The 20,508-nt window shown below is 57.6% G+C and overlaps 1 protein-coding gene across 7 annotated transcripts in view; it reads left to right on the plus strand.

Annotated features, from left to right (window-relative positions):
- Positions 1 to 20,508, plus strand: part of ARHGEF10L (Rho guanine nucleotide exchange factor 10 like) — a 145,486-nt gene that overhangs the window by 113,295 nt on the left and 11,683 nt on the right. For all 7 annotated transcript variants that reach the window (XM_032622756.1, XM_032622772.1, XM_032622764.1 and 4 more), the window contains one exon: positions 2,538 to 2,686. In XM_032622756.1, the coding sequence (XP_032478647.1) occupies positions 2,538 to 2,686 (149 nt within the window). The remainder of the gene's footprint in view (positions 1 to 2,537; positions 2,687 to 20,508) is intronic.

Raw genomic sequence — 20,508 nt, forward strand, 5'->3', positions numbered from 1 at the left:
GGTATTATTTTATCAGTTAATCATTCTCTCCTGGATTCAGGAGAGATGCCCAGCAGGCAGAGGAGTGGTCAGTGCACATGTGACCCTCAAGGGTAGCAGATGCTACCCCCTACCCCAGGCAGCTGTACTATTCCAGGAAGGTACAGAGTAGAGGGTGCACGGGCTCTGCTGGTCATCACTGCCCACGGGGCAGAGCTCGCATTTCCGTTTTGGGGGTGTGGTTCCAGTATCCCAGCTGCTTCCTTCCTGGCAGGGGTCTCAGCCCCCACCTTAGCCTTAGTGGCGGGAGCTCCAGCTTCTGGCCACAAGCAATACTCACCTCTGGCCGCTGGAGGGCGCGCAAAGCCTCGTATTTTTGTGGCTCTGGTGGCCCGATGGGGGTCAGCGTCCCTTGTGGAGGCGTGGTTGCGTCATGGTCACTCTCCCCAGAGATCTTTGGAAACCCTTGGAACCTGACAGGGCAGCAGGGACTGGGGAAGGAGGCCAGGACCAGAGTTAGCCGAGTTCCAACCCTGCTCGGTCCACCCTCCTTGGGTGGCTCTGTGCAAGCTCTGGGCTCCCTGGGTGTCTGCCGTCGCATCAGTTAGTGCCCTTCCGCGGGCTCTCGTGTTGTGTCAAAAGACAGCCAACAAGCAGAGCTAATGAGCAGTGGGTCCCGTCGAGCTGTGTGATTCGGACTGGTTCTCTAAACTCTGGGTCTCAGTTTTCTCAGTTGTAAAACAGGGATAAGAATAGAATCTTCCACATAGGCTGGTGGGAGGTAATGAAATAATTCATGAAAAGAGTGCCTGGCATGCCCACGTGTAACAGAATGTGGCAACAGCTGTCAACGCTCCTCACTGGGTGCCCACCCTGTGCTAAACATTCTATACATTTAATTTGATCCCTCCAACATCCGGCGAGGTGTAGGCACGGTTATCATGCCCACTTTACAGATGAGGAAACTAAGGTTCAGAGAGGTGACGTCACCATCACCCATCCAAGTTAATGCAGAGGTTGAGAGGCCGCATCTTCCCACATGCTCCTATTCATGGGCTGGAAAGAACTGGATGTGTGTTGGTTGGGCGGGGGCTGGGGGGTGTATTTTCCAACTCTTAGCTGAGCTGGGAGTCTGCCAAGTTTAAGTAGGGCCGAAGGGGAGAGGAGAACACGCTTGACAGGAAGGGGAGGGGAGCGTGCTGGTGGGGGAATCTGGTCTGTCTTCCATGGGTCCTCCTGCCACACCCCTCCAGCTCTGCAGACAGCCGTGCTCCATCGCACCACCCAGCAGCTGGCTCAGAGGGAGGGCCTGTGCCGGGGCTGCTTTGCACCCCTTCCAGGGACCCTGTGGAGGGGGGACGGGAGTGGCTGGGCACTGACAAGCCAGTGGCAGGCTCTGTCCTGCCTCCCACTGCTGACGCTATCTCAGAGGTGTGCCCCACTTCCTGCTCAACCCTCGTGTCCCATCTGGCAGCCTGGCAGACAGTACAGCCTCTGGGGTTCTGTATGGCATCGGGTGTAGCTTCAGAGAAAAACCAGTCTCCGTGGGCACCGCTCTCATGCCAGGGAAGATCCTTGGCATGTTCTTGGGTGAGCCGAGCATCCCTTAGGGTGGTGGGAGAGAGCCTCGTTCAGTGCTGGGCCAGATCCTTTCATCTGCCTGTCTTCAGGGATGGTGGGCTGGGGACTGATGGCCTCTCAGGACTTCCTCCTTCCATACCTGGGGTGGTGGCATCTCTGGAGGAGGAAGGTCATCAGAGATCTTGGTAGAGGTGACAGAGTGCCTTGGAGTAGGCGAGAAGATGTGTGAGAAGGCAAGACTCATTTTCAATAAGTTACGGTGTCAGAAATGTCCTCAGAGACAGTCTTATTCGCAGCACCCTCCCCATTTTACAGGTGGGAAGACTGAGGCCTTGAGAAGTAGAGAGGTGCACTCAAGGTCCTTAGTTAGCTGCTAGCAGAACCAGGGCCAGGACACTCCCCACCATGTGCCACCTTCTTGGCAGGGCTCTGTGGATGCTGCCTCTTCGGGGAAGCCTCCCTGGAATTCTCCTGTGCAGAGTTGGCTCCTTCCATCTTAACAGCTCTCAAGGCCCTCTGTGCACGCCTGGCCACTTGGGCTTGGCACTTCGTATGGTAACTGCTGTTTAACCCTTTGTTTTCTCCATCCAGCAGGGATTTTCTTGAGGGCAGGGTCTGTGTCTGATTTATTTCTGTCTTCACAGCACCCATTACAGGCCCTGGCGTGGAGTAGGTGCTTGCTAGGTGTGTGTGGAATGAGTGCACAGAAGAGAGGGAAAGGGAGAGAGGAAGGGAGGGAGGGAGAAGTGGGGAGCACAGCCCCCAGAGCTGGTGGAACATAAACAGAGGCAGATGGGAACAGCTGCCATGCCACTGGGGAGGGTGAGGGGCAGAGAAAGGGGCCAAGAGCTCTCACGGAGCCAGGCGTGGCCGCCGCTGTGGCCCGTGGCTCCCGAGGGCTGAGCAGCCCCGGGCCTCTGAGCCGTTTGCCATCCCCCACCCCCTGCTGCTGACCTGCCTCCTTGCTTTCCCTCCAGGAGGCGTCCCCTGGGACCTGGAGAGCCCGCCTGTGTGCCTGACTGTGGGACCTGGGCCCGTCCGCACCCTGCTGAGCCTGGAGGACACCGTGTGGGCCAGCTGTGGGCCCCGGGTCACTGTCCTGGATGCCACCAGCTTGCAAACTCAGGTACCGGCCCCGCCTTGTGGCTGCTGGGTCCAGGCCCTGGGGGGGTCATCTCCGGGGACACCCTCGCAGACCTTCTTGCATTCTACCTGGCACCGCTCTCGGCTCCCAGCCGCATCTCAGGGATCATCAGAGTTTGCTGGGCAGCAAGAGGGGGCCACCCCCTGCCCCGACACGCACCCTCGGGGCTGCTGTGAGGGGAAGGCTTCCCGGCCCACTGGGCAGTGATACAGCTCCTCCGTTGTGTCTGCTGCTCCCTGTGGAGGTGGAGCTGGGGTCCCTGTGCTCCCACTGGTACCCAGGACCCAGCTGTGCTGAGGGGATAGCCAAGGTGAACGCAGCCATCCTGGGCGCTGGGCTCTTTAAACAGTGTGGACGTGGAGCCTGCTAGGTCCTGCCTTGGCCCATCACAAGCACTGCTGGATCCTCAGCCCTGGGATGAGAGCCTGGTCCAGGGGCTTCTTCCCATGCCCGTGTAGCCCCCTGAATGGTATTTTGGTGAAGTTTGCCGTTATTTGATGTGTTTGGATTATCAACTTGAAATGAACGGCCACCAGGCCCAGAGGGGAGCTGTGGGTGTGGGCTTGGGGTCAGAACAGACAGGCCCCCGCGTGCCTCCACGGCTTCTCTCGCCCGCTCTATCCTCTCTCTTACAGCCATACATCAGCTACTCAACAGCCAGGCGACTGTAAGATCCCAGGGGATTGGGGCCGGGTCCCGGATGACACTGTCCTGGTTTGGCAGATGGAGAAACTGAGGCCCAGGGAGCTGTGGGTGAGCTCTGAGACCCGGGATTGAACCTCAGGGTCTCGGTGCTAACTTTCCCATCTTTGCTGAAGCGTGAGTGCAGCGTTCGGAGCTGTGCACGCCTGGCTCTGCCTTCCAGTTCCCCCACTCACCTGCGGGGGCCTGGGGGGACCCCGTCTGTGAACACGAGTTTTCCCATCTGTGAAAGGGGAACAAGCATCCTTTCCCTGCGGTCCTTTCGCCGCTGAGTGAGATAATGCTTGGTCAGTGCCAGTGCCAGGAGATATTTGATTAGTGGCTCTTGTGGGTGCTGGAAAGGGAGGTGGGGTGAGAGGCAGCGCCGTGGGCAGAATCAGAGGATTTGGGTTTTGAACTATAATCAACCTTTGAGGAGAAGAGAGCTGGGGGCTAAAGGTGACGCCTGGGCTGCCACCCTGGAGGGGCTGTTTGAACAGGACCAGGACCTTTGACCTCAATGGCGGGGCTGGGCCTGGACAGAGGGGGTGGGCTCTGGGAGGGGCCGGGGAGATGCCAGCAGGAAGGACACTGCTGCCTCCCCCACTCCAGTTTCTGGATTTCTTGGTCCTCTTTCTCCCAGGCAGAGCTGGAGTAGGGGCGGGGAGCCCTGAGCAGCTTTGGCCACAGACTCCCTTCCCAGCCCCTGGTTCTTGTTTGGGGGCTTCCCTGCTGCCCCGGACCCTGCCCTGTCACTTCCCTCAAGGGCCTGTCACCTTCTCGGCCTTCTGAGAGGAGGGTGAGTAGTGGGGACTGGCTCCCCAGGGCTTTTGAGGTCCCCAACTGACCTGGGTCTCAAGACATTTGTCAGGAAAAAGGATGAGGCCCCCCTGCAGCCCCTGCCCAAGCATCCCTGCATTGTCACCACGCCAGGCCCAGTGCCCTCCCAGCTTTCTCGACTGGCAGCCTGCACAGGCTCTGACTCAGCCAGCAGCCGAGCACTGGGGCCCAGCTTAGGGCAGCGGTGAGAGGGAAGCGGGCCCAGCCCTGCCCTTGGAGGGCCTCCAGTCTGATGGGGGAGACCCAGCCCTGCCCTTGGAGGGCCTCCAGTCTGATGGGGGAGACTCAGCCCTACTTTTGGGGACCTCCATTCTGATGGGGGAGACTCAGCCCTGCCCTTGGGGGGGCCTCCTGTCTGTTAGGGGAGACACAGCTCTTCCCTGGGGGCCTCTAGTCTGATGGGGGAGACACAGCCTGCCCTCTGTTCCCCATATGGGAAAAGTGAGCCCAGAAACATGAAGAAGCCGAAAGCAGAGTGCGGACGAGGCGGGAAGGAGCAGGCTTTGTGGGCTCCCTGTTGGCCAGCAGACATTCTCAATGCTGCCAGCAGGGGAAACGGTACAGGAGAGGCAGAAGGCAGCCGAGGAAAGTGGGAGGCAGGATGTGAGCTAAGAGTTGTTTTCAAGGAAGAATCTTCTAAGGAAGGATCCAGAGGCCGTAGGACCCTGAAACCACAGGCCCGTGGGAGCAAAGTGGCTGCTGGTTGTTGGGGCAGGCGGTGTGGGCAGCAGGGCCTGAGGAGCTGGTGAAAGCTGGGCCCCCAGGCGGCCCCTCCCAGGGCTACGAAACTTTCCAGAGGGGGAGGAATTGGGAGGCATCATCAAAGACAGAGGCCCTGTCCCTGTCCCGGCCATGCCCACCTCGGGTCTGCTGGGCACCCCACTCCCTCGGAGGCGACCGATTCGCCGGCAGCCTGCTTCAGATTGGGGAGATCCTTGCCCCGCCAGGCTGTGCACCCTTGGACAAGGCACTGGGCCTTCCTGGGCCTCAGTCACTTCATCTGTAAAATGGGATGACAGCAGTACTGTGTAGAGTTACAAGAGGACTCAATGGGAGGGTTTATATAAAGGGCTGTTTCGCACAGTGCCTGGCACATACTAAGTGTTGGATGAGCATCGGTTATTGTGTTAATTGTTTGCCTGACTTAAGTCCTTATTGCCGTATATGTGGTTTGTTTGGAAAATCAAGCTGCTCCTTTAGAGTCGGTGGTGTTGGTGGGTGTGGGGTGTGTGTCCACATTGCAGGTCTGCTGTCCCCTCGCTTCGCTGGCTGGAAGGCTTCCTTCTGCTGACAGCTGTCCTAGGAGCTTGAGACAGACGGACGAAGGGAAGGATGGGGCCCGGGCGAGGCCCTCGTCCGATTTCGACCCTCACCAGCTGCCATGCAGTCCCACCCAGGCCCTGCAGCTCAACTCCAGCCCCACTGTCCCTCGGGCCAATCGGCCATGAGGCTCCAGCGTGAGGCTGCGATGATTTAAGATTAGTTCTGGACCAGCTGTCCTTAAGAAGGGGATCAATATGACCTTTGCCCTGCTCTGCATACCTGGAAGGCGTCGGGAGGGCACTGGGTGGAAACAGCTTGGATGGAGGAAGGGGTGCTGGAGGAGGCTCTGCAGAAGGGCGGGAGGGAGCCCAGGCCCGCCCCCCCACCCCCCGTCTGCAGCCGGGGAAATTGAAAAGTTTGTGCGTGGCGTGATGCAGCGGCTCGCCTTCAGTACACACAATCCTTTGCACAGTAATGAGGCGATCACCATGCATATTTTTTTTTTTTTTTGCGGTACACGGGCCTCTCACTGCTGTGGCCTCTCCCGTTGCGGAGCACAGGCTCCAGACGCGCAGGCTCAGCGGCCATGGCTCACGGGCCCAGCCGCTCCGCGGCATGTGGGATCTTCCCGGACCGGGGCACGAACCGGTGTCCCCTGCATCGGCAGGCGGACTCTCAACCACTGCGCCACCAGGGAAGCCCTCGCCATGCATATTTAATAAAACCTCACTTCACTGCTGCTTGGGAAAGAGGAAGCCTTCTCTGTGCCGGGGCTCTGGGAACTGCTCTGTCTCGCTGCTGCGAATGATCGCCGGACCCAGCCGGCAGCTCCACGCTAGGCTTGGTGGCCAGACGACCCGAGGACCGGCCTGTAGGCTGGGCTGCTGTCCAGGCGGCTGTGGTCCTGAAGGGGTGCCGGGGGCTCAGCACACGTCCTGCAGCGGCAGCGTGCTTCAGCTCAGACGAGAGGCATTGCTTAGTGGCAGCAACGTGCTAGACTCTCCCCCAGGGCTGAGAACCTCTGTGGGGACTGGAGCGCCTCGGAGCTGCCTAGGGCTCCACGCCAGGGGCCCAGGAGTGTCCTGTCAGCCAAAGTGTGGTCGCGTGGCTCTGGCCCAAGTGCACAGACGTTGAGTGTTCATCCAGGGATTGTGTCAACTCTAAGGTCCTTTCCCTTGCTTCTCCCACTCTCCAGGAAGTAATAATAACCAACATGTATTGAGTGTGTAGTGCAGACCAGGCATGAGGTTAAGTGCTCTACATGTATTGGCTCGTTTAATCCTCAAACCACCCTGTGAGATGGGTACTATTATTATTTCACTTTACAGATGAGGAAATAAGAGTCTCAGAGAGGTTAAGTGACTTGCCCAAAGTCACACAGCCAGAAGGAGGCAGAGTTGGGATCTGAACTCAGGCCTCCAACTGAGTTCTGAACGGAGGCAATCTTAACTGCCGTGTTGGCTGCCTGGGTGGGCAGAGGCTCGGTCTCCCTTGAGCTGCATTGTCCCCCTGCAGTTTCTGTCCTGTCCTGTGTCACTCTCGGGCAGTGTTATTGTTTAAGTGCCTGCTTTTTCCACCAACACATCTTCTGGGCCAAGGATTGCACCCTGTTCATTTCCCCATGTCCGTCTGGCTCACGTAGCTCACGTAGCAGGTATTCACTCTAAGTAGATAGTAAATGGTCGCGGTGGACAGACGGAAGGTGATGTCCTGATTTGCAGGCCTTTTGTGCAGGGGGTTGAGGGGGGTGAGCACAAGTGACACCTGCTCTTAGCTCTTCAGGAGCTCGGAGTCCAGTATGAGGAGCAGACCCAGGACGGTCCGTGCCAGCCAAGTGGGAGGAAAGCTGTGGGGTGCGGCGAGGAGGCAGGCCCAGGCCTGGTGGGAACCCAGGGGAGGCGCGAGGGGTTCCAGACACGGGGAGGAGGGACAGGACAGGGGAGGTTTTTGGAGGTCAGGATCCCTGACCTGGGCGGGGCAGGTGAGTCAGCTGTGTTGCTGAAGGGGGAGGGGAGGCGGGGAGGATGCCCTGAGCAGAGAGAGCACTGAGGGCCAGGCCCGAGCAGAGCCAGCCCCGTGCTGTGTGGGATGGGGGTGGACGGCTCCCCGGGAGGAGTCTCTGAGCTGCCGTCTCCATCAGGCCCACCTGGCCTCTGCCGGCAGCCCCTGACCTTGCCGAGCCCGTCCTGCGGAGCCGGTGCCGCGGTCTGTCTCTGGGCTTGATGCTTGCCCACCAACTGCTTATTCAGCTCCTTGATCCCAGCAGAGGCAGCAGCGAGGCCTGTTCAATAATAATGGAGCTCACCAGGGCCTGTGTCAACACCGCATCCTCCATGTTCATTATCTGGATCGCCACCTTCAAAGTCTAATCCAGTTGTCTGGAGTTCATTTTAACTGATCGCTGGAGGGGAAGTCGGCTGTGGGATGACTGTTGCATCTTAATTAAAAAAAAATGAATTAGCGACAGGCCAACAGGAGGCCTTCGGCTTGTGGGGTGCACGCTGCCGAGTCGGCCTGGCCAGGGCACCGGGGCAAGGCTGCTCCCCAGCGCAGCGTGTGCTGTGATCTCCGCCACCCCGGCTTAGGGGCGGGGGGCAGTGGCGACAGGGAGGGGTGCTGGAGAAGGGGCTGGGCTGCGAGTGTGCTTTATGCGATTGGATCCTCGCGTCGCCGCAGGGGTCAGCTGGGCCCGTTGTGCAGATGGGGATGCCAGCTAGAAAGCAGCCCCTTGACTTGTGGTCTGTGACCTCTGCTCCCCAGCCCCGCTGGCCCCTCTGTTGGCCTCTGAACATGCCGGGCTTCTTCCCACCGCTAGGCCTTTGCCTCTGCTGTCCCCCTGCCTGGGGCAGGGCCACTGTGCCCACAGCTTGTCCCTCGGGCAGCTGCTTGTCATCCCCCAGTCTCGGCTCAGCTGCCGTGGCCTCAGTGGGGCCTGCCCTGGCGGCTCCACCAGAGTCACCTCCACCCCCAGTCAGGGTCTTGACCCGTCAGTGGCTTTATTGTCATCAGAGCGTTGGTCACTGTCTGAAATTGTCTCCAGGACTGCTGTTGTCCCTCTGCACCCACCCGGCCAGAAACAGATGAAAACGGGACCTGGTCTGTTTTGTTTACCAGCGCATCCCAGGGCTGGGCGCTGCACCAGCTTCTCAGCCGGTGCTGGTGGGAGCGTGCAGGGACCCCCTCCTCTGTTGGGTGGGTTGAGATGGGGGCTGGCTGCTGCCTTACATGTTTGAAAATCTGGGCGGGAGGAGGTTTGGGGCGCTGGTGCCAGATGGAGAAGTACCTTGGAGGAAGCAGGCCAGGAGGCTACACCAGAAAAGAGGTGGGAAGGAATTTGGGGAAAGGGCTGGTCAGAGGGTCTTGAGGCTGGGAGGGGTGGGTCCTACTCGATAGCAGCCACCACCGCTGGGCAGAGGGACTCGGCAGGTGGGACAGATGCGGGTAGGACAGCTGTGTCACACGAGGGCCCAGGTCCCACCTCTGACTTGCCCCTGCGCCGGCCTTCAGGCGTTTCCAAGGCAACCCCCTTTCTTCCCAGAACCTCCTGGGTGTGATTGCAGAAGTACAGGCCTGGGGCCAAGGCTCCCCCAGCCCCGCCTGGAAAGTGCCGGAACACAGGGCAAGATACGTCCGGTTTGGGCCGTGGGCCCGGCTCCCACTCCACAGGGCTGTTGTGAGGGTTAATTGGGTCAGCTGTTTCTCACTGGGCCCCGGCGCCCCACCCTGGAGAAGCCTGTCTGGCCCCTCATCCACGTGCACTGGGTCACAGCACCGGCACTGGGCCCTTCTCCACAGCACTTGCCACGATTATCAGATTCGCCAGATCGAGGCCCTGTAGGGCAGGACCGTGCCTGGTGGGCTCCCACCACATTCCTGGTGCCAAGACCAGGCTGATGTATAGTGGGTGCTCAGTGAAAGGTTGTGGAGAGAGAAGAAGTTTCCATCAGGGAAGTGGGCTCTGTCTGTTGTGGATCTAAGTGTGTAAGGAGCGTGTGGCCAGGGTGGGCAGAAGAGCTGACCAGCTCCAGAGCTCGGTGCTGAGCACGGGTGCTTCCCCAAGTGCGTGTTGTCAATAGTCCCGCCTTGTAGGGGTTCCAGCATCGTCTGCCCCGACTGCTCCGCCCCCTGCCACCACCCCGGTGCCTGGGTGCTGGCTTCTGATACCGGAACTCATGCTTTTTGTCATTAAGCACGCCAGAGAAGAAACTTCTCTGGTTCCCTGGACACCAACAGACCCCAGATAGCCCCCTGCCCGTCCCAAGCACACCCGCCCCCCCAGCCTTAATTTTCACGTTTAGTGCCCAAACTTAGTTTGCATGTGTTAGCTGTTGTAAATCTATCATAACAGTGTGACGTGGCATGAATAATGCATCACTGGGCTGTATTAGGTTTCTGTCTCCTATCTTATTTATGACACGAAACAGGTGGGAATTTGCAAAAGCGAAATCCAGGCGCAGGGATTCTTGGGTAATGGTATGCAAATTGGTGTGAGCGTGGGAAGATGCACCAAGTCCTCGGGCGTCCAGGGAGCCTCCAAGGCCCAGAGCCCTGTTGTTCAGGTCACCCAAGCTTGTGGATCAGGAGTCATGACACTCCATGGAGTCAGCTCAGTTCAGCAGTTTTCTCTGAATTTTTTTCAGTGTGTGTGTCATTTTTATTGTTGTCATCCTGTTTTTCTTTCTTTAATTAAAAGTTGGCAGGTGAAACTCGAGAACTCGACTTTCTAAAGGTTGTGGAGACTTCCCAGGAGGAAAGTAACAAGTTTCAAAGGAGTGCAAGTGTTTTCTAGTAGCCTGAAGAATTGAGGTTAGATGTTCAGAAGGTCTTCCTTTCAGGAAGCTTATGAAGGATAGAATGTGGGGGGTGGATTTGGGGATCCCGTGGGGCTCCTTTCCTGGGGGGGGGCACCGATGGGTCAGAAGTGGTCCAGGGCCACGGTTGCTGCCTCTGCTCTGGGGTCTGGGGGTTGTGGGGACATATCTCAAGGGACGTCCTGTGGGACTTGGGTGGCTAAGGGGCTGGGCTCCAGGCTTCCTCTCTCCTCAGCAAGAAGAGCTCAGGGCTTTCTTGTCTCTGATGTTTGGTTTCCCCCTGTCCTGGAAGATTTAGGTTGATGAAAGGATTTCACAGTTAAAGAAAAAATTGTTTGAAGCTGTTGGCTCAGGGAACAGGTTCTGTGAAACCATGGAGGAGAAAAGGGAGACGGTAGAGGGAAGGCAGATGGGAGGGGACGTTGGAGAGAGAAGAGACGGGGACTGGAGATGGGGCAGGGGCAGACGTTGGCGCTGGTGGTGAGGTGTGGGGAGTGGGCAGTCCTCTGTCTTCTGAGCCTCTGTCCCGCAGCATCTCTGGCTGTCAGTCTGTCCTCCCCTCCACCATGGTTACTCTCCCCTCTGAGCCCTGCTGCAGGATTAGGGATGGGGACACCATAGGAGCAGTTGTCCAATCCCCTGGGGCTTGGCAAAAACGCAGGGAGCCACGGACGGACCCACGGAATGTCAGGCCTTGGGCTGGGCCTTAATACAGTGGAGGCTGGGAGGGGTCACACCGGGAGAGGCTTAGGCCAGTGCCCGGTGCTTAGGGTGCACGCGGTAGTTATGTCATGGCCTTCGCAAGCCTGGCCGCTGGGCTGGGGGAGGGGCTGCCTGGTGGGAACCTTGAGAGGCATTGCCGGCTGCCCCTGCTGTGGTCTGAGCAGACTCAGCTGATGGTCAGTGTGGGCTCGGGAGCCAGGTTGGTTGGTTTCGACCCCCAGCTCCACCACCTATTGCCTCAGTTTACCCACCTATAAAATGGGGATAATTACAGAACCTACCTCAGGACTAAGCGGCGTGATGTACGTACAACTCCCAGGGCTCTCTGCCTGGTGAGGAGTCAGCAGGGCGGGCAGGCTGAGCCGCTGTTTTATGGTGACTACAGGACCTGCTCAGGATCACAGGGATCCCGCTCCCCCAGTAGGTGGTGGAGCCCAGATCTCAGGGTGCTTGTGACTCCAGTGCCTGTGTTCACGAGCACATGTGCATGTGAGTGCACATGGGTCGTGCACACGAGAGAGAGGGACATAGGTCGAGTATGTTAATGTCATATAGGTCCTTGTCTGTGATCTGAGAGTGCTGACGGCACCCTGTTGGGACCTGAGGGCCTGGGTCAAGCCTGGAATCAATCCCCCCTCTCCATGATCCCCTGGCCCCAGCCCCTGCTCCCACCCGCTCTGGACAGTCACCCTGATCTCTCACATGGCTGCCACAGCTCCCCAGCGCCTTGGGTGTGGATCTGCGCCTGGTCCGACAGGTGGCCCTCCGCAGAGCCTTTCACTCGTGCCCTGAGCGGGATGGCAGGGAAGACGCCTTGGCCAAGCCTGCGCACCGCTGCTGCTGAGCCCAAGGGGAATCTGGAGCCCAGGCCGTCACGAGGCAGGAGGCCCCCCTCTGGTTAAGCAGGTGCCACAGGTGCTGAGCAGATTCCGTGTGAAGGGGCGGGAGCCATGGAGGGCTGGGCGGGTGCCTGGAATTGCACCACACAGGCTCGCTCGGGGCAGGGTCGGCAGGTGTAATGCCATCTGCCCCTTGGAGCTGGAAAGCAATGCTGAGCCACCACGGGGGTTCTTGCTAGAGCAAAGCTCCATCACACCTGACCCTGCTTCAGCCTGACCACCCAGGCTGCCTCTTCCCTGGCTCTTCCAGCCCCCAGCTCAGGTGTTGCACTGGCTGGGGCTCCAGCCCTTGTGCAGGGCCCTGGGCTCCAGCAGCGGCCCCCACCCCCATGGACCTGCCGCTCTGGTGTGGGTGTGGTGAGGCGGTCATGGGGCTGACAGAGACGCCCCCCCATGAGCTAACGCTTATCGAGACTCACCTAGAGGCTGGTCCAAGCTCTTTGTGGGTAGCGGCCCGTATAACCTTCACAACAGTTTTATGCCGGTGGTCACCTCATTACCCCCGCCTTCTAAAGTTGAGGAAACCGAGGCAGGAAATAGTGGAACTGGGACCCAGACCCTGATGGTCTGGTCCTGAGCCCATGGCCTCAATACCTCTCGAAAGCAGGAGGCAGGTGACAAGATGACCTCAGGCCACAGTGATGTCACACCAAAGGTGAGCCAGGCAGCCGAGCTCGGCCCCACTACTTCCAGGACAGGCCACTCCCCTTCTGAGTCTCGGTTTCCTCATCTGACCAGAGGCTCCGCGCGCGGTCCCACCAAATCTCGGGGCCGGCGGGGGCTCCCAGTGTTGAGCTGAGCTGTGGTGAGCGCGGCCCAGATGCACACAGGTGCCGAGCTACACGTCCCTGGCTCTCCTGCTTGGTCTTCACCGGGGTCCCTGTGGTGCTGGGAAGGGACAGGCACCAGGCAGACCCCGGTGCAGCCTGGTACCTGCTAGTCCAGAGCAAGGCTGGAGCAGACCCACAGCCAGGGTGCTCGGTGGCCCCAGGTGGCCGGCAGTCCGGCTCCCTCCTCAGGTGTCTGCACTGCATGTGCTGACTTGTATAATTGAAGAAAACAGAAGGAAATTAAATAGGACTAACGAGGAGAATATCTATAGCCCACACTTTGAGATGTTTTTCAGCCAGATGCACAGGTGGATGTCAGTTTGGTTTAGTTTTTTTTGGTTGGTTGCCTTGTTTTCTTTTCCACTGTAGTTTATTACGGGATACTGAAGTTTTGTTTTCAAAGACAAAACGTTGGTGTGGCCACAGCAGGACAACCATCCCTGCAGTGGCGGTTTCTGTGGGCCTTGCTCTGGGTGTGGTGGGTGGCAAGGAGGGTCCGTGCCCACCTCCTTAAGTGCCTAGTGATAAAGAAGCTTCAGTGCAGGAATTTTTAACTTGGCGGTGGGGGGCAAGAGTGGTTTACAGACTCTTTTGAGATGTTGGTAAAAACTATTGATCATCTTTCTAGAAAAATGCACCAAACACACCAAATTTTGCACAATTCCAAAATGGGTTGTTGAAGACAAGTTTGGGACCGGCTGTCACTCTTAGGGCAGAGACGTCATCCTTCCCTCTGTCCCTTCTAGGTTCCTGGGGTGGCCCTGAGCCAGGAGAGCCCAGCACCCGATTAGGTCTCTTGCTAGACAAGAATGGCCTCGCCCCCACTTTACAGATGAGTAAACTGAGACCCAGAAGTGTTAACTGACTTGCTGGTGAGAGGTAGAGGTGGATGCCACATCTTAAGCCTCCCCGCTGGAGGAGGTCCGATTCTGAAGGCAGAGTGTTAAGCTTTGGACGGAGCCGCACAAAGATGTCTGTCCATGGCTGAGAGGTCACATGTAGGCTTTGGAGTCCCATTAGGGTGACCAGCTGTCCCGTTTCGGCCAGACAAGGAGTTGGACTTCCAGTGCTACAACTGGGGTCTCTCTGGGCAAACTGGGACGAGTGGGTCACTCTAAGCTGGAATCCTGGCTTTCTCCCCATTTTCCAAGCACAGTGACTTTGTGAACGGCACTCAGCCTCTCAATTTGTTTTCTCAGCTGTAAAATGTTGGTAAGAATAAGATAGATAAGGGAAGGGAGTTGTGTCCTAATTGTCTTTAAAAGACTGCCTCTGCCTGCCCAGTGCAGCGGCTTGGAGCATGACCTCTGGGTCTCAATCCTCAGCCTGTCCCCTGGCTGGCAGAGTGACCCCACGCTGCTTTCTCGAAGTGTCGGCATCCTGCCTGTTAGGTGAGGATGGAAGGGTGGTGTCCTCATCCCAGGTTGCAGGGATACTAAGCGGAGCCAGAGCTGGCAAAGTGCTGGTGAGCGCTCCGTGGATGGTCTCTTGGCCCATGACCGGGCCTCCCAGGCCAGCTCATTGTGGTGACCGAGCAGTGAGTAGGAGGCAAGAGCCCCTTCACGCCCACACCCTGCTGGGGAGCTTGGCATGAAGGCGTCGGGGGCAAGCCTGGAGCTTGGAGTCCACAGGTCAGGCCCACACCCCAACTCTGCCCGTGTCTGGCGGGTCACCTGGACTCATCGTGTCCCCTTCTGAGCTCTTTCCCTCTTTCGTGAAGGCCTCTGGGAAGATGAAATACCAGATGTGGTATGGCCTGGCACACAGTAGGTGCCCAGCGAGCCTGGCACACAGTAGGTGCCCAGTGAACGGTAGCCTCCTGCCGTTTCCTTGGCAGCCCCTGGCCCCCGAAGGCCCCAGCATCCCTTCCCGGCTCCGTGGCGTTATTGCAGCTCTAATGACTTTGAGTGCTGAGCTGCTCACGCCAGGAATTTATGGAAACCAGGCCCAGAAGCATCACCTGGAGGCACATAAATATTGTAAGACTGAGGCTGGGCTGTGTCAGCACTACTTGGGGTGGGATTACTCACCTGAGACCCTCTGAGCAAATGTCTGCCGCAGGGCTGCTGTGAGGCTGCTGGGAGAGGGCGAAGGGGACGGGGCTTCGTGGGCGGCTGCAGGACGCTGCCTTGTCCCTGCTCCCCAACCCGCTCCTGCCCACAGCCGCGTGCGTGGGGCGCTTACGGTGTGCTGGCCCCGTCCCATGAACTGCCCAGCTCCCCGTAAGGCAGGTTCTCCTTGTATCTCCATTGGCAGATGAGAGAGGAGACCCAGTGACCCTGCCAGAGATGAGCTGGGAGCCGGGAGTCAGGCCCGGGCCCTCCCCTCCAGCGACCAACCATTTTTTTTTTTTTTTTTTGCGGTATGAGGGCCTCTCACTGTTGTGGCCTCTCCCGTTGCGGAGCACAGGCTCCGGACACGCAGGCTCAGCGGCCATGGCTCACGGGCCCAGCCGCTCCGCGGCATGTGGCATCTTCCCGGACCGGGGCACTAACCCGCGTCCCCTGCATCGGCAGGCGGACTCTCAACCACTGCGCCACCAGGGAAGCCCCAACCTTTTTTTTTGAAAAATAACTTTACTCCCCTGACTCCCAACTTTTTAATTTAAAATATTTCAAACTACAGGAGGTTGAAAGAATAGTACAATGAATGCACAAATTGTCTTCACCTAGTAAACCAACTGTTAACATTTTACCATAATTTTCTTCCCATATTATACATATACACACACACCTTTTGGGGCTAACTCACTTAAAAGCTAGTTGCAGACATCACTGCCCTTCATACGTAAATACTTCAGCTGGGCTCCCTTATATAACCTCAGTAGCATAACCGTGCCCATCAATCTACCGACCATGGGCCCGTTTTCCCAGTTGTCTTCAAAATATAGCTACTGCCCATTGCCACCTCCGGCATCCAGCTGGGAACACATTTTGCATTTGGTTGTCATGTTTCTTTTGTCTCCTTTTAATCTAGAATAATTCCTCTCCTTTTTTTTTTTTTGCTCTCCGTGATAGTGACTTTTTTGAGAGATCTACGCCAGTGTCTTTTCATAGGTCCCACCAGCTGGAATTGCCCCATTGTTTCCTCCTGATGAGATTGGAGTATTTGGCCAGATTCGGTGCAGGAAGCCATGCCTTCCTATCGAATCCCTGGGGAGGCGGGAAATGCAGGCTGGTCCCATCCTTCATCACTTGGTTAAGGTGGGAGTCTGCCAGGTCTCTCCATGCCAGGTACATCGTAAAGGTACCAGTTTTCCTTTGTAATTACTGTGGGGGATTCTTGGAAAATGGGAGGATATCCGTTCCTCAGTGAATTTTCACTACGAACTTTATTTAAAGAGGAGTTTCCTCCCCTCCCACTTAACCCTCCTCCTTTATTGCTACTGCAAATTCAAAGAGTATTTTTAAAATCCAGTGTGCTATCATCCAGGACCATTGTTATTACTTTTGATGTTCAAATGGTCTCCGATTTGCACACCAGGGGCCCCTTGGTGCTGGGTTCTGGGTCCTGTGGACACTTCCTCATCATTCTTGAGCACTTCCTTGCTTGTCTGCCTCTAGAGAAGCTCTAGGCTCATCTGGTACTTCCCCTACTCTAATCAGCCATTTCTCCAGGGTTCCCTTTCGTGGGGAATGGTGTTTAGAAATCAAGAAGTGGTGTGCTCCCTGCTGCCGGGGTGTCATTGCTTCCAGACACTTTCAGTGGACAGAGCCAGGAGAAAAATCTCAAGTTCATACTGATACCTCTAATTCAAGTCCAAGGTCATAGAGCTCTACCCTGACTTCTCACTCTACACTTGACTCTTGCTGTTTACCCTGGTTCCCAATAATAACATCAGTGTACTTCAGTCACGCTGTGTAGTGTCAGAATCACTGTGCCTGTTCCATTACCACCACCAAGCTTACTAAGTAAAGTTCAGGATTTTTTTCTGTGGATCTTTTTGTCCTTAAACAAGGACCAAGGTTGTGTAGTCAGAGAGCTGAGTTCCCAACCTACTTGAATGGATTCTTTTCTATGTGGGTGTGACCATGTTCCAATAAAACTAGATTCGCCAAAACCAGCGGCAGGCTGGTGTAGCCTGAGGGCCATTGTGTGCACACCTCTTGTCCAGACTATCATCCTAACAGAGCAGCTCCTGGTGCAAGGTAAGCAGCCGGTAAATAGCCATGCCTGGACCATAGGGGCCGAGTGGGCAGGAAGTATCAGGCCTTCTGGGGCCCAGAGGAGGGTTGTGCAGGGGGCAGGGGGCCTTCTTCAGGGACAGGGGGTAGAGGCCTCTTAGATGGTAAGGTGGTCCCCCCACTCCTGGGCTCCCCAGGCTGGCCAGGTTTTAGAGGAGGGGTCCAGAGGTGAGAATGGGGAGCCATGGCCTGGAATTGGGGTGCCAGGTGGGCAGTGTTTCACCTGATCCTGGTTGGGAGGAGAGGAGAGCTTGATAAGCTGATAGCCTCCCCGGCTCTGGGCAGGCAAACACCCCATGTTTGGAAAACAAAATGAGATGCATGCTTGTCAGCTCCGAACCCAGTGTCAGCCAGGGCTGGGCCTCACTGCTGCCTGCTCCCACCCAGGGGTGCTGTGCTCAGCTCCCTCTGCCCTCCTGGGGGACCCACAATGCCAGGGTGCCACCTACCCCTGCCCTGCGTGCCCAGGAGGCCCAGCCCCAGTGCCCCAGACCCGGCTTCCTCCAGCAGGCTCCTGGTGCTGGGAGGGGTCCTGGCAGCCCAGGAATAACTGAGGAGTGAGGGGTGGAGGCTGGAGCTGCCCCTGTTCACACCTATCCCTGCCCTCACCCCCACTCGCCTTACCGTTGGACTTGGCAGCTTTGCACAGGCCTTGGGCAAAGCCCTTTGGGCCTGGAGACAGACGAGTTATGCCTCTGGAGAAATGAGCCTGGATGTCCACTGCTGACTTTTTTTTTTTGCGGTACGCGGGCCTCTCACTGTTGTGGCCTCTCCCATTGCTGAGCACAGGCTCCGGACGCGCAGGCTCAGCGGCCATGGCTCACGGGCGCAGCCGCTCTGCGGCATGTGGGATCCTCCCGGACCGGGGCACGATCCCGTGTCCCCTGCATCGGCAGGCGGACTCTCTACCGCTGCGCCGCCAGGGAAGCCCTGAGTTCTCTTCTAATGAGAGTCTGGCGGCAGCACGCAGGTTCAGGTGCAGCTTTCCGTGGGCCCAGGTCTCTCGGTTGTAGTGCGGTTTGGCTTTTTCGGAGGCAGGAAATGCTTCTGACCTTCCTTCGGGAGCCGGGCAGGAGTCTGCTGCACGTGTGTGAGCCTGCGCACATCTTCCTGTTGGTATCCATGTGTCTGTGCTTTCATGTGCAAATACGTGCGTGCCGGTGTTTGGGAAAGTCTGCAGACGAAGCACGTTGGGTGCCCCTTCCATCCCGCTGCCCTATCCGTTCAGCCATCTGCTCGTTGACGGCGGGCATTGCGGGACTGCAGATCCGGCCTCAGGGTCTCATCTGTGATGGGGGTTGGTGGTTCCTCGGCTGGACTCTCCCAGCAAGGCCCGCCTCGGGGGGGTGTCCTGTTGTAACCATGGGCTCGGCCTGGGTCTGAGCCTTTAGGAAAGCTGAATGCAGGCTGGTGCAGGAAGATAACCACCCCTCACCCCCAGCAGCGGTTTCTTTCCTTGAAGGAGAGCTTCTCTCGGGAAAGGAGCTGCCGGCCAGCACTGCCGGGGCAGTGGGCAGTAGACTGCGGAGCGAAAGGCCGGAGACTTGGACGTGCCCCCCCTTGCCCTGTGCTGCACAGACTGAGCCCGGCTTTGTGGAGGCTGTGAGGGGGCCGGTCCTCTCCCCACATCCCAGGGCTGCCTGGCTGAGCCTCCAGCGCCCGGGCCTTCACCGGGGCACGGGAGGGGAGCCAAGGAAGAAGCACCAGAGACAGCCCCCCGGGAGGCCCTAGTCTGAGCCCCCAGTCTGAGGGAGGAAATCGCTCCCTGCCCTCTGAGTGTGCCCGGCCTGATGGGCGACCCCCTCCTCACCACTGGAGCGCCCACTTTGAAGGAGATGAGGCACTCCTGCCCCAGAGGGAGCTGCAGCTTCTGCTCGAGGGGCCCCCCCATCAGGGGTGAGCTGCGCGCTGGGACCCTGCCTCCCAAGAGCAGCCCGGGGCCCTTCCTCTGGGACCCTGCATTTTCCTGCCCCCCCAGCCCGTCCGTCAGGCCACCCCACCTGGACCGCAGAGCTCAGCCTGCAGGGACTCGCTCAGAAAAAGCCATTTCATCAGCCGTCTCACAGCCTTGCCCTCCACAGGGCCCCGTGTTCTCTCTTTTTTTTTTTTTAATTTATTTATTTTTGGCTGCGTTGGGTCTTCGTTGCTGTGCGCGGACTTTCCCCAGTTGTGGCGGGCGGGGTCTACTCTTCCTTGCGGTGTGCGGGCTTCTCACTGCGGTGGCTTCTCTTGTCGCGGAGCATGGGCTCTAGGTGCACGGGCTTCAGTAGTTGCAGCATATGGGCTCAGCAGTTGTGGCACGCGGACTCTAGAGCGCAGGCTCAGTAGTTGTGGCGCATGGGCTTAGTGGCTCCACGGCATGTGGGATCTTCCTAGACCAAGACTCGAACCCTTGTCCCCTGCATTGGCAGGCAGGTTCTTAACCACTGCACCACCAGGGAAGCCTGGGCCCCGTGTTCTGATCGGGAGTGAGCACTGAGTTCATTGGCTTGGCTCCCCATGGAGAGCCCCCTGCCCCAGCTTCTTTATCTCGGTGGGAAACCTCCAGTGATTTGAACGGGGATAGAGTTGGGGTTGAGCCGGGGCTGGTGTGACAGCGGCAAAAGAAACCGAGTCCTTTTATTGCCACTTGTCACTGGCTAAGCCCACGCGAGGCCCAGAATTCCAGCCCGCTACCACACAGCCCTCGAACTGAACTTCTTTCAAAGGTAAACCTGAACTTGTCACTTACCAGGCTCAGCCCCCTCCCGCACTTGAATACAATCTAAACTCTTCGCCGTGCACTTCAGGGCTGTGATCTGGCCCCTGACCCCCTCTCCCACCTCTCCCACCTCTGTCTTGCCACCGTGCTCCCCAACACTGACCACTTTTCTGTTTCTCAAACACGGCAAGTTCATTCCTGCCCCAGGGCTCTTGCACTTGCTGTACCCTTTGCCTGACATGCTCTCCCCTCCCCCCCCCCCCCACATCCCAGATCTGATTCCTTCACATTTTTATTATCTCTGACAAATACTACCTCCTAGAGAGACTTTCTCTGATCACCCAATCTTATTGGCACCCAGTATTTTTACCATTGGGAGTAATCTTTATTTGTTTTAACTGTGTGGGCCCCTTGTTTATCTTGTTCATCACTATATTCCCAGCACCTAGACCCACGCCAGGAATATCGTAGGGGCTCAAGAACATCTGTTGGATGAATGAGGCCATATTAGGAACTGGGTTTGTGCTAAGCTATCCCTCACCCAGGAGTCCCTATAACTCTCATGCCAACCTCCATCTACAAATGGGGAGACTGAGGCCCAGACCTGGGAAGTTATTGAGGAAATGAGGTTTAACCGCAGGCCTGATTCCACATTGATGTTCTGGCCAACACCTCCTGCTGTCCTGGGCTTCCAGCCAAGATCTGCTCTTTATAGAAAAAGAAAAAAAAAAAAAAAAAAGGAAAATCAGACAATTGGAAAGGAGGAAAATCAGCAGGTACGGCCCTGGGATAATCCTCAGTGCGCAGGTTTCACCTCTCCTGCCCCTTCCCCTCCCCCAGTGTTGAATGTGGCCTTTTGCTTTTGTTTCTTT

Source organism: Phocoena sinus, chromosome 1, assembly GCF_008692025.1.
Source record: "Phocoena sinus isolate mPhoSin1 chromosome 1, mPhoSin1.pri, whole genome shotgun sequence".
Classification (NCBI taxonomy): Eukaryota; Metazoa; Chordata; class Mammalia; order Artiodactyla; family Phocoenidae; genus Phocoena; species Phocoena sinus.